Source organism: Theropithecus gelada, chromosome 14 (genome assembly GCF_003255815.1).
Source record: "Theropithecus gelada isolate Dixy chromosome 14, Tgel_1.0, whole genome shotgun sequence".
Lineage (NCBI taxonomy): Eukaryota > Metazoa > Chordata > Mammalia > Primates > Cercopithecidae > Theropithecus > Theropithecus gelada.
The window spans coordinates 46,932,079-46,944,890 of NC_037682.1; the positions used below are offsets into that span (position 1 = coordinate 46,932,079).

The 12,812-nt window shown below is 40.7% G+C and overlaps 1 protein-coding gene across 2 annotated transcripts in view; it reads left to right on the forward strand.

The window, feature by feature from the left end:
• Nucleotides 1-12,812, forward strand: part of TSG101 (tumor susceptibility 101) — a 52,475-nt gene that overhangs the window by 39,059 nt on the left and 604 nt on the right. Inside the window, exons 8-9 of one of the 2 annotated variants that reach the window (XM_025356181.1) lie at nucleotides 9,696-9,898; nucleotides 11,849-12,088. In XM_025356181.1, the coding sequence (XP_025211966.1) occupies nucleotides 9,696-9,898; nucleotides 11,849-12,088 (443 nt within the window). Of the gene's footprint in view, nucleotides 1-9,695; nucleotides 9,899-11,848; nucleotides 12,228-12,812 lie in introns of those variants that run through there. The other variant, XM_025356180.1, reaches the window with a different exon arrangement.

Here is a 12,812-nt window from a genome sequence, read left to right on the forward strand (position 1 = left end):
AAATCTAGAAGAAATGGATAAATTCCTAGACACATACACCCTCCCAAGACTAAACCAGGAAGAAGTTGAATCCCTGAATAGACCAATAACAGGCTCTGAAATTGAGACAATAATTACGAGCCTGCCAACCAAAAAAAGTCTAGGACCAGACGGATTCACAGCCAAATTCTACCAGAGATTACAAAGAGGAGCTGGTACCACTCCTTCTGAAACTATTCCAATAATAGAAAAAGAGGGAATCCTTCCTAACTCATTTTATGCGGCCAGCATCATCCTGATACCAAAGCCTGGCAGAGACACAACAAAAAAAAGAGAATTTTAGACCAATATCCCTGATGAACATCGATGCAGAAATCCTCAATAAAATGCTGGCAAACCAAATCCAGCAGCACATCAAAAAGCTTATCCACCATGATCAAGTGGGCTTCATCCCTGGGATGCAAAGCTGGTTCAACATATGCAAATCAGTAAACGTAATCCATCATATAAACAGAACCAAAGACAAAAACCACATAATTATCTCAATAGATGCCGAAAAGGCCTTTGACAAAATTTAACAGCCCTTCATGCTAAAAACTGTCAATAAATTAGGTATTGATGGGACATATCACAAAATAGTAAGAGTTACTTATGACAGACCCACAGCCAATATCATACTGAATGGGCAAAAACTGGAAGCATTCCCTTTGAAAACTGGCACAAGACAAGGATGCCCTATCTCACCACTCCTATTCAACATAGTGTTAGAAGTTCTGGCTAGGGCAGTCAGGCAGGAGAAAGAAATAAAGGGTATGCAGTTAGGAAAAGAGGAAGCCAAATTGTCCCTGTTTGCAGATGACGAGATTGTATATTTAGAAAACCCCATCGTCTCAGCCCCAAATCTCCTTAAGCTGATAAGCAACTTCAGCAAAGTCTCAGGATACAAAATCAATGTGCAAAAATCACAAGCATTCCTATACACCAATAACAGACAAACAGAGAGCCAAATCGTGAGTGAACTCCCATTCACAATTGCTTCACAGAGAATATAATACCTAGGAACACAACTTTCAAGGGATGTGAAGGACCTCTTCAAGGAGAATTACAAACCACTGCTCAATGAAATAAAAGAGGATGCAAACAAAGGGAAGAACATTCCATGCTCATGGATAGGAAGAATCAATATCATGAAAATGGCCATACTGCCCAAGGTAATTTATAGATTCAGTGCCATCCCTATCAAGCTACCAATGACTTTCTTCGCAGAATTGGAAAAAACTAAAGTTCATATGGAACCAAAAAAGAGTCCACATTACCAAGACAATCCTAAGCCAAAAGAACAAAACTGGAGGCATCGCGCTACCTGACTTCAAACTATACTACAAGGCTACAGTAACCAAAACAGCATGGTACTGGTACCAAAACAGAGAGATAGACCAATGGAACAGAACAGAGCCCTCAGAAATAATACCACATGTCTACAACCATCTGATCTTTGACAAACCTGAGAGAAACAAGAAATGGGGAAAGGATTCCCTATTTAATAAATGGTGCTGGGAAAACTGGCTAGCCATAAGTAGAAAGCTGAAATTGGATCCCTTCCTTACACCTTATACAAAAATTAATTCAAGATGGATTAAAGACTTAAATGTCAAACCTAAAACCATAAAAACCCTAGAAGAAAACCTAGGCAATACCATTCAGGACATAGGCATAGGCAAGGACTTCATGACTAAAACACCAAAAGTAATGGCAACAAAAGCCAAAATTGACAAATGGGATCTAATTAAAGAGCTTCTGCACAGCAAAAGAAACTACCATCAGAGTGAACAGGCAGCCTACAGAATGGGAGAAAATTTTTGCAATCTACCCATCTGACAAAGGGCTAATATCCAGAATCTACAAAGAACTTAAGCAAATTTACAAGAAAAAAATCAAACAACCCCATCAAAAAGTGGGCGAAGGATAACAGACACTTCTCAAAAGAAGACATTTATGCAGCCAACAGACACATGAAAAAATGCTTATCATCTCTGGCCATCAGAGAAATGCAAATCAGAACCACAATGATATACCATCTCACGCCAGTTAGAATGGCGATCATTAAAAAGTCAGGAAACAACAGGTGCTGGAGAGGATGTGGAGAAATAGGAACACTTTTACACTGTTGGTGGGATTGTAAACTAGCTCAACCATTGTGGAAGACAGTGTGGCGATTCCTAAAGGATCTAGAACTAGAAATACCATTTGACCCAGCAATCCCATTACTGGGGATATACCCGAAGGATTATAAATCATGCTGCTATAAAGACACATGCACACGTATGTTTATTGCAGCACTGTTCACAATAGCACAGACTTGGAACCAACTCAAATGTCCATCAATGATAGACTGAATTAAGAAAATGTGGCACGTATACACAATGGAATACTATGCAGCCATAAAAAAGGAGGAGTTCATGTCCTTTGTAGGGACATGGATGAAGCTGGAAATCATCATTCCCAGCAAACTGTCACAAGGACAGAAAACCAAACACCGCATGTTCTTACTCATAGGTGGGAATTGAACGATGAGAACACTTGGACACAGGATGGGCAACATCACACACCGGGGCCTGTTTTGGTGTGAGGGGAGGTGGGAAGGATAGCATTAGGAGATATATCTAATGTAAATGATGAGTTAGTGGATGCAGCACACCAACATGGCACATTTATACATATGTAACAAACCTGCACGTTGTGCACATGTACCCTAGAACTTAAAAGTATAATAATAATTTTTTTAAAAAGGAAATTAAGAGAAAGAAAAAGTTTAATTCTTAATGAGAGAGAAACTAGAAATCATTGAGAGGACAGTCAAAATCAAAAGCTGTTTTTTAAGAGAAACAGAAAAACACCTAATAAAATTGAGTTGCTTTTAGTAAAATTGCTCAAGACAAAATGAAATCATGAATAAATAATGAAAGAGAATATTAGACTTTTTAATCCTGCAAATGCAAGTCTTATTTAATATTTGTAAAAAAAAAAATTGACCTGAATTATGTGTAACTTTTTGGAAAGTTTAATCTGATATCAGAATCATTAAAATACAATTCCATTGTAAAGTTGTACAGAAGGTTATAGAGATTATATTGTGATGCTAGAACTTGGAGTGAGACTACATCATTTGGCATTTGAGTTTAATGGTCATTCACAGTAATGCTGCCTGTTGTTTGGAGCTTAAAGACACTTGACCTGTTTGGGCTGTTGCCACTCAAAAGTTCATGACCACAGATGTCCACAGTGTCTTCCTCTGAAGAAACTCGAATCCTGAAATTTAAATTCTTTGTGGCAGATTAACTGGCTTATGACACCTTAAAAAGTTCAAGTGCTCATATAACACACCTGACTAAATTCCCTTTCCTACTGCAATGTGTTCACTATGTTACCAGTTTGCAACTTGTGCTTCAATAATGGAATCTATTTTCGTTAACACTAGCTAAAGAAAAAAGCCGTGTGTTTTATGAATGACCTTACCTGCTTCCTGGATAATATCTTTAAGAATAACCTTCTGAGTCAGGCATGGTGGTGCATGCATATAGTCCTAACTACTTGGGAGGCTGAGGCAGGAGGATCGCCTGAGCGTAGGAGTTTAAGGCTGCAGTGCCTTTTGGCTGCACCTGTGAATAACTGCACTGCAGCCTGGGCAACATAGGGAGACCTCATCTCCAAAAAAAAAAAAAAGAAGAATGATGTTCCATAGAGATTACCTTTCACTTGAGGAGTACTCAGTTTTCAGGTTCTTCGTGGCATGCGACTTTTAAATTTTTAAATCTAAACATTCTTTTTTTTTTTTTTTTTTGAGCTGGAGTCTTGCTCTTTTGTCAGGCTGGAGTGCAGTGGCGTGATCTTGGCTCGCTGCAGCCTCCGCCTCCCAGGTTCCAGCGATTCTCCTGCCTCAGCCTCCCAAGTAGCTGGGACTATAGGTACGCGCCACCATCCCCAGCTAATTTTTGTATTTTTAGTAGAGATGGGGTTTCACCATGTTGGCCAGGATGGTCTCGATCTCTTGACCTCATGATCCACCCTCCTCGGCCTCCCATATTGCTGGGATTACAGGCATGAGCCACCATACTCGGCCCCCCACTATCCTTTTTGACTGTTGACTTTGGTTTTATCTTCCTTCCTAAATTTCTGTCCCTCTGCTTCCTTACTTTTTTTGCTTTTTGAATTCTATCTTTATCTGTCTTTTTTTTCACTTTTTAATGCTGTATATGGGCAGGGGAGAGAGACATTAGTGAGAACCTTGGTGAGCAAGCCTGGCTTTAAAGACTTGAGAAGAGCCTCTGGCACCAGAGCTCTGTCTTCCTCCAGTTCTCAACACGGTGTTGCTCTTCAGTCTTACCAGGATCTGAATCAAGAAAGTATTTTTAAATATCCCTGACTTCTCCCTGTATTGAGGCTGGCCCTGATCATGCTTTTTAGTGCCCCTCACCAAGTCTTCCAGTTGCACTCATCCAGCTCAGCTCTCAGATATGTTTTAATGAGACCCTGTATTCAGGGAAGTTGCATGGACACTGCAGTGAAGAGAATTGATAATAGGCCTATCAGTCTCACAATATCACCCCTCTACCTTTAACATTCCACTTAGCTGTAGAGTCCATCTGTTTGTCCATCTGCTGAAATGAGAAAAGAAAAACTCATGCACTGATTTAAAACAAACCAAAGAAAGAAAAAACAAAAATCCCACCTTTCTAGCTGAACAAAAATGTGCAGTTAATAGTTGGCCCTTGAAAATAAAGTAGTGCATGTGGAACTGAGCCTGTTTGTATATCTGGTAGCTCTTTTCTTGCTTTGTTTTTCCTTAACCAGTTTTCCGCCTAACATTTTCTTCTGTGATGATTATATTGCCTAGCAAGCACACCCGTGGGTGTGAAAATAGTATAGCAAAAAAGAAAAATCCCCAGTTATTGATGTACTAGGTTTGTGTATGTCTTTTAAACAGTTCTAGTTTCACCTTACACAGAATAATCAGGAAAAGTGTAAAAATTCAAAGTGAAATAAAAATTTTATCAGTTGAAAACAAAAAATACCTGAACACAAAAGAAAAAAAAAATTAAGATCTGCCAAAAGCTTCCTGCCTGATACTATAATATTGAAGATGAGATGGGCAACATGTAGCAATGGAAAAGGAGGATGTATGCTCACTGAAGCATGAGCTGGGCCATCACTCCTGTTACAAACCAGGTATTATAGCAGATTCCTATACTTTGAGGTTTTTTGTTTCTTTCATTTTTGTTTTTTGCAATAGCAAATAGGTGGGATGCCAGGCACAGTGGCTCATGCCTGTAATCCCAGCACTCCAGGAGGCTGAGGCAGGAGGATAGCTTGAGCCTGGAATTTGAGACCAGCCTGAGCAACATTGAGAGACTACCTCTCTACTAGAAAAAGCATTTTAATGGTTACAGCAAAGATCTCATGTTTATTCTTCCTTGTGTTAAGGTGTTTTAGTAGTTTTCTCAAACTGTATTGCAGTTTACATTTTTTCTCATCCTTCGAATTTGTTGTGAGAGACCAAAATTATAAATCAGTTTTCCCCTCCCTGGCAAAAATGGAAACCAAAGCAAGTCCAAGAGATTGAATTATGGTAATTATGGTAATATTCTTTGCTAAAGAATTTGGATGTTCCCTTGGAGACAGAAACATTTAAAGAATTTAACTGCTGAAGGGGCTTAGCACTGAATTATGGTGGCTGGTTGGGCAAAATTGTTTGAATAAAGTGAAGCAGTGATAGTGTTGATGATGCAAGATTTTCTTCTCAGTCACTCTGCAAGCCAGGGACCTCTGACCAGCGACACCCTGCCTGGGCCTCCCTCAACCATGCTTCCTGCTGCAGGAGACAGCCCTCCCACTCGGCCCACTTGGGCCGAGTCTGGCTTACCCACTGGTTCCCAATTTCTTGTCCTGTGCCCAGAAAGAATGAGGATGCACTGACAATCAAAGCGTGAGCAAGACAGGGAGTTTTATTGAGTGATGAAATAGCTTTCAGTGGAAAGGAGACACGGGGGTGGTTCCCCTACCCAAAGGTGGGAAAGTTCCCACTAAGTGGCTGAGTCCTGGCGCTTCTTAGGGGCTCTTAGGAAATCAGGGTAGGCCATAGGTAGTATTGGAAAAGGCAACATTTGATTGGTTAAAAGGCATTATTTAGAAGGAATCAATGGGAAAGGGTGAGCAAACAGGAATAGAAGTTCTCACTCTATGTCAGGGGTTTCATCCAGAACCTACAGTCCAATCTTTCAGCCTTTCGGCTGTTTTTGGTTTCAAGGTGGTGTTTCACCGGGGACCCACCCCATCTGCCCAGGCATTTGGCTGCCTCCTGTCACTGTTACTGAAATCCATAATTTTATTTATTTTTTATATTTTATTTTGAGATGGTATCTTGCTTTGTCGCCCAGGCTGGAGTGTAATAGCACGATCTCAGCTCACTTCCACCTCCGCCTCCTGGGTTCAAGTGATTCTCCTGCCTCAGCCTCCTGAGTAGCTGGGATTATAGGCGTGTGCCACCACGCCCAGCTAATTTTTGTATTTTTAGTAGAAACATGGTTTCACCATGTTGGTCAGGCTGATCTCGAACTGTGATCCGCCCGCTTCGGCTTCCCAAAGTGCTGGGATTACAGGCTTGAGCCACTGCACCTGGCCTTGGAAATCCATAATTTTAAATATTTTACTCTAGTAATGACTTTTCAGCACTCTTTCCAACCACATGCCTTCAAAGCAGTAGAGTTTTAGCAGTTCACTTTTCTGATTTTCAGGTAGTAGAGATATTGATGAGTTCTTTCATTTGGTTTAATACCACCTTACTATTTATTTTTGAGCACTTGTATATTTATAAACAATTTTAATAATTACCTTCTTCTACATTCCAGCAGAAGGCAAGAGAAGGAAAGTTTCCAAAAAAGCACATCCTAAGGACTTCTAACTATCTGAGCCTTTTCTCTAGGACTCCTAGAAGATAACCAATTCTGTTGATTTCAGGAAATCATTCAGCAACAGTTTGCCACCCTTAACATTTAGGATTTAGGCTGCATAATAAGGATTATAGAGTCCTTTCCTTCAGAAAATAGGTTTTTAAACTAATAAGTGTAGTGATAACTGTTAAGAGAGAGCAGATTCTAGTTGTTGTGCTGATATTTTGGGAATTATTGTTAATGGAGGAAAGATCATTGGCAAAGATTAGCTTTCACCATAATTTAATGGTAGAGAGAAGATGGGATCTGATATTTGAGAGCATTAAACTTTTTTGTTAGTTTAGAATGGCTTAGACAGAGTTTGTTGACAGAGTTTGTTGATGGTTTTGGTAAAAAGCAGGATCATCTAACAGGTAATTAGAAGACCCAGGTAATTCACAAGGCTTTCAGGAAGTTTGCTTTTCATAGGTTGTGTTTAGTTTAATTTAAATGTAGCTGATGTGGATCATAAGTTTAAGAATGAGATGGGGATAAGGCCACGCTCAGTGGCTCATGCCTATAATCCCAGCACTTTGGGAGGATGAAGCAGGCAGATCACTTGAGGTCAGGAGTTTGAGACCAGCCTGGCCAACATGGCGAAACCCCATCTCTACCAAAAATAGAAAAATTAGCTAGGTGTGGTGGTGCATGCCTATATTGCAGCTACTTGGGAGGCTGAGGCAGGAGAATCACTTGAACCTGGGAGGCAGAGGTTGCAGTGAGCCCAAATTGTGCCACTGTACTCCAGCCTGGGCAACAGAGCAAGACTCCGTCTCAAAAAAAAAAAAAGAAAAAAGAGATTGGGATGGTAGTGACAAGGCCAGCAAGTAGAAGTTTACAGTAGCAACAAAACATCTAGTTGAAAAACAAGATCACAGATGAATTTCAGCAGTGTTTCCTAACTTTTTTTTTTTTTTATTGTCACCCTCCTAGGAAGACTTTTTAGACTTTTTTTCCCCTAACAATTCCCACCCCCGACAAATGTTGATTATACTGTGTATCTGTTTAGGTACTGTATGGATATCTCTGCTTTATACATAAGAACAAGACTTTTTTTTTTTCCACCTCAAACCAATTTTTTTCCAGTTGTTGGGGGATATCACTTCTATTGAGAATGTGCATGAATTAGAGAGTGATGTTGGCTAAGACTGGAGTTGACCTCAGAGGATGTAAACACTAGAGAGAATAGGGCTTCAAAGATGACCCACGGTTTGGGGCTGGTAAGAGAAGTGAATAAATGGGCCTTAACTTAGCTAAGAGCCTTAACCAGAGAATAAGAACAAAAGCATAATCGTAAAAGCAGTTGTTGGACTTAGACTCATTGGAATTAGAGAAGTAGGTACAAGCTTAAAAGCATCTGGTCCTTCGGAAGGATCTGGAAGAAAGCAAGCTGTCTTGCTGAGAAAGGGAAGTTTGTACTTGTGAACAGTGAGGAATCAGGCATGTAAATAAAGGGGTTAGGATTCTTGTTCCAAAAGAAGTGGAAGAAACGAGAGTCGGAGGCACCCATTAATGGTTTCAGTCTTCTTTGGAGATGTGTTGAAGGTTTTTGCCTTTGTGGGAAGATGCTAAAGAGAACTTCAGGAGTTAAGAAGGAATTAAGGCCAGGCTCAGTGGCTCAAACCTATGATCCCAGCACTTTGGGAGGCCAGGCAGGTGGATCATTTGAGGTCAGGAGTTTGAGACCAGCCTGGCCAACATGGTGAAACCCCATCTCTACTAAAAATACAAAAATTAGCCGGGCATTGTGATGTGTAATGTGTGCCTGAAATCCCAGCTACTCGGGAGGCTGAGGCAGGAGAGTTGCTTGAACCCAGGAGGTAGAGGTTGCAGTGAGCCGAGATCATGCCACTGTACTCCAGCCTGGGTGACAGAGTGAGACTCCATCTCAAAAAAAAGGCAATTAAGGTTAAATATACTTATGTCCTCACATAGTATTTTATAATCAAACATAATTAAGTCAAAATGCCATTTACACTTTTGCTGATTTAGGACAATAACTGAAGAACACTGATAGTCATAAAGAATACCCAACCTTTATATTAAAAAGGAGACCTTTTTGAAGAAAATATCCAGGGGATGTTTATTTGATCTGAAATATGCATGGAAATTATATAATACACTGATTAGGAAGGGACATTTGGAAGAGAATAATCTGGGAATAAACACTTCATCAGCTGTTGAATTTTTGGATGTCATTCTTTTTTGTTTATCCATTCTGTCCTATTGGTAAAGGGTGAAGGAGTGAAAGTCTTATAGAGGGGAGCCTTATTAAACTGTACATTCGTTTAGGGAAACTGCCCATTCTCAGTCCTCACTGGCTGCTACAATGGGCACCTGTCTCCTTCAGCTTAGCAGTGAAGCCTGATATTGGACTTTGCCTGCATCAAATGTTTTTCCTTGGTGGAAATTACCGTGCCATTTGTTGGTGATTTAGGAATAATTGCAATTGGTAGGGACATAGCCTCTGTCTCATTGAGAAAATAGCTAATTGTTTGGACTATGAATAGGGAAACTGGGTTTAACATGGATTAATAGTAATCTCTTTCAGGGCAAGTATTTCTGAATCAACTCAGATTTTTTACATTGTTTCTGATGAAACGTAATTTTTTTCTTTCCTCACATTTTGAAAGTGTCGGTTCATATTGCCCTCTTTTCTGAAGGTTCCTGTGAGACGAATAGAAGGAACTTGGGAAGTAAGCAAGTGTTTTTTGCCTCTGTTTCCTGCAGGTCCCAGTAGGGATGGCACAATCAGCGAGGACACCATCCGAGCCTCTCTCATCTCAGCGGTCAGTGACAAACTGAGATGGCGGATGAAGGAGGAAATGGATCGTGCCCAGGCAGAGCTCAATGCCTTGAAACGAACAGAAGAAGACCTGAAAAAGGGTCACCAAAAACTGGAAGAGATGGTTACCCGTTTAGATCAAGAAGTAGTAAGTGACTCATTAAAGACTTAAAAGTTTTGGATTGAATTGTAGCCATGGCAAAGTGTTCTATATGTATCCTGGATGTTGTGGGCATAATAGGAGTTCAGAAAATTATAGGCATCTTTAGACATGTGAATGTAATTTTTTATAGCTTTGTTTACAGTGGAGCCTATGTCTGGTATTTGGTCTTTGATTGGGAGGGGAATAATATTTAGACCATTTTGTTTGCACCTTGTATCAGTCCATTTTCATGTTGCTGATAAAGACACATCCGAGACTGGGGAGAAAAAGAGGTTTAGTTGGACTTACAGTTCCACATGGCTGGGGAGGCCTCAGAATCATGGTGGGAGGGAAAAGGCATTTCTTTTTTTTTTTTTTTTGAGAGAGTCTCACTCTTGCTCAGGCTGGAGTGAAGTGGCATGATCTCGGCTCACTGCAACCTCTACCCCCCAGGTTCAAGCGATTCTCCTGCCTCAGCCTCCTGAGTAGCTGGGATTACAGGTGCCTGTCACCATGCCTGGCTAATTTTTGTATTTTTTAGTAGAGACGGGGTATCATCATGTTGGCCAGGCTCGTCGCGAACTCCTGATCTCAAGTGATCTGCCCACCTTGGCCTTCCAAAGTGTTGGGATTATAGGCATGAGCCACCACACCCAACCAAAAGGCACTTCTTACATGGTGGTGGCAAGAGGAAATGAGGAGGAAGCAAAAGTGGAAACCTCTGATAAACCCATCAGATCTTGTGAGATTTATTCACTATCATGAGAATAGCATAGGAAAGACCGGCTCCCATGATTCCATTACCGCGTCCGCCCCTTCACAGGTCCCTTTCTGTGAGATAAAATTCAAGTTGAGATTTAGGTGGGGACACAGCCAGACCATAACACACCTTTGCCCTAGGAAATGATGTTTTAACCCAACGGAGGACTGTTTGAGTGGTTGATGTTGCCAGTTACTAGGAAATAAGTTGAGAGCTCTAAGCCATGATAAAGATCTCTACATCTTAGGTGCAGACTTAAAAGGACAGTACTGTTTTATTGTTTCCAAAGGTTGTGTGAGCCATCTTTAAAAGTATGTTCGGGGAACTTTCACAATAATCCAGAGATACTTGGTTGGCTAAAGAGCTACATATAAACATAGCATATGCAACCTTCAGCTCTTTAAGCTTTCTCATATTTATAACAGACAGCTGTGCCTTGGAGAGTCCACGTGTAAGTCAGCCCTGTGGCTTTGCTTAATGATGATAAAGTGGAGGCATCAGCATAATTGAAATGCCAATTTCATGCTCCATTTTCATCCCCATGAAGGAGAATTTATTCCAGTAAATGTGCCTTTTTGATGGAAGAGTCAAGAATTCTTAGAAGGTTGAGGGCGCTGTGGAAAGTGATTTGTGTGTACCCATTAGCCTTACAAAGTGGTTCTAGATTATAAAATGAGCTTCGAAGTAGCCAATTTTTAGAATTCAGGAAAGTGACACCAATACAACTCAGAGCCTACAGCCATCACCTGCGTGTGATACTTTGTGATTAGAATACAGACATTTGGGCCTCTATGCATTGAATCCTCTTCATAGACGGGAAAGTTACTCTCCTATGGCAGATGCCTACTTGCTGAGAAGAAAAACCTCTTATGATTTTCTATGTAAAGGAACCTTCTGCTGGAAAGTATCTTGTCTGACGGCTTAGTTTGCAGGATCATTTGTCACTGACAAGTGACAAGCTTGTTACCGTCGCTGAAAGTGGTCAGCTCAGGATATCTCCATCATTACTGTATTTCACTCAGCATAGATCACATCTTTTCCTCTACCTTTGACCAGGGTGCTATTTGAAACATGATTCTCATCCATGAGTTATTTAAACATGGTTATTAGCCCACCTTTTTCTGTGAAGTGTTGTAGATGTCTAATAAGTGGATAATTATGTACAATTAATAATGCTTGGACTGTTCTGTTTTCAGGCCGAGGTTGATAAAAACATAGAACTTTTGAAAAAGAAGGATGAAGAACTCAGTTCTGCTCTGGAGAAAATGGAAAATCAGTCTGAAAACAATGATATTGATGAAGTTATCATTCCCACAGCTCCCTTATACAAACAGATCCTGAATTTGTATGCAGAAGAAAACGCTATTGAAGACACTATCTTTTACTTGGGAGAAGCCTTGAGAAGGGGAGTGATAGACCTGGATGTCTTCCTGAAGGTATGTCTTCATTTTACTTTCCAAGATTTTTTAACTTGGGCTGTAGAGGCCCTGACCTTGCAAACCACAAACCAAGAGAGTTTCTCTGTAGTATGAATTAAGATTCTTTATCTTCCCAAAAGACAGCAAATGAGATGTAGGGTTTTGTGCCATCTTTTTACCTACAGAGTACTGAGGATTGATCTGAGCAGGGGAAGAAAAGTGGGCTGGTGGCTGCAGTTCTCTATCCACCAGGCAGCATTAAGATGAGTGTAATTCTGTGCCTGGGTGGATCAGGAGGCACGATCAGATTTCCATTGGTTCTTTGAGGTCATACCACCTGAGATCACTGATTGTGCCACCTCCATTTTTTATCTGTTAATTTTCTTAGAGTTATATAACTTTAGACCAGTTTTCCCACATCAGACAGCCCTTCAAGGTATCAGGCTGTCCTTTCAAGCCCTCTTGAATGAAAGTTGTCTCAAGCTTAATGCTGTTGTACAGAGGAAAATCTAGTAAGCGAAGTTTGGCTACTGCTGTCTCTTGGGTCATGGAGAACATGGTTTTAGGAATAATAGCAGCCACCCTTGGGATATCTGATCCAGCTGCAGCTGGAGCCAGGTCAGGTCATGTGCTGATCTTGCCTATCTCCTCACTGTGGGGGAATGGCCAAACCATGTGCCTCAGAAGTGGTATAACCACAAGAATGGCTGGATGTAAACCAGAGACCCAAGAAAGGACTCTC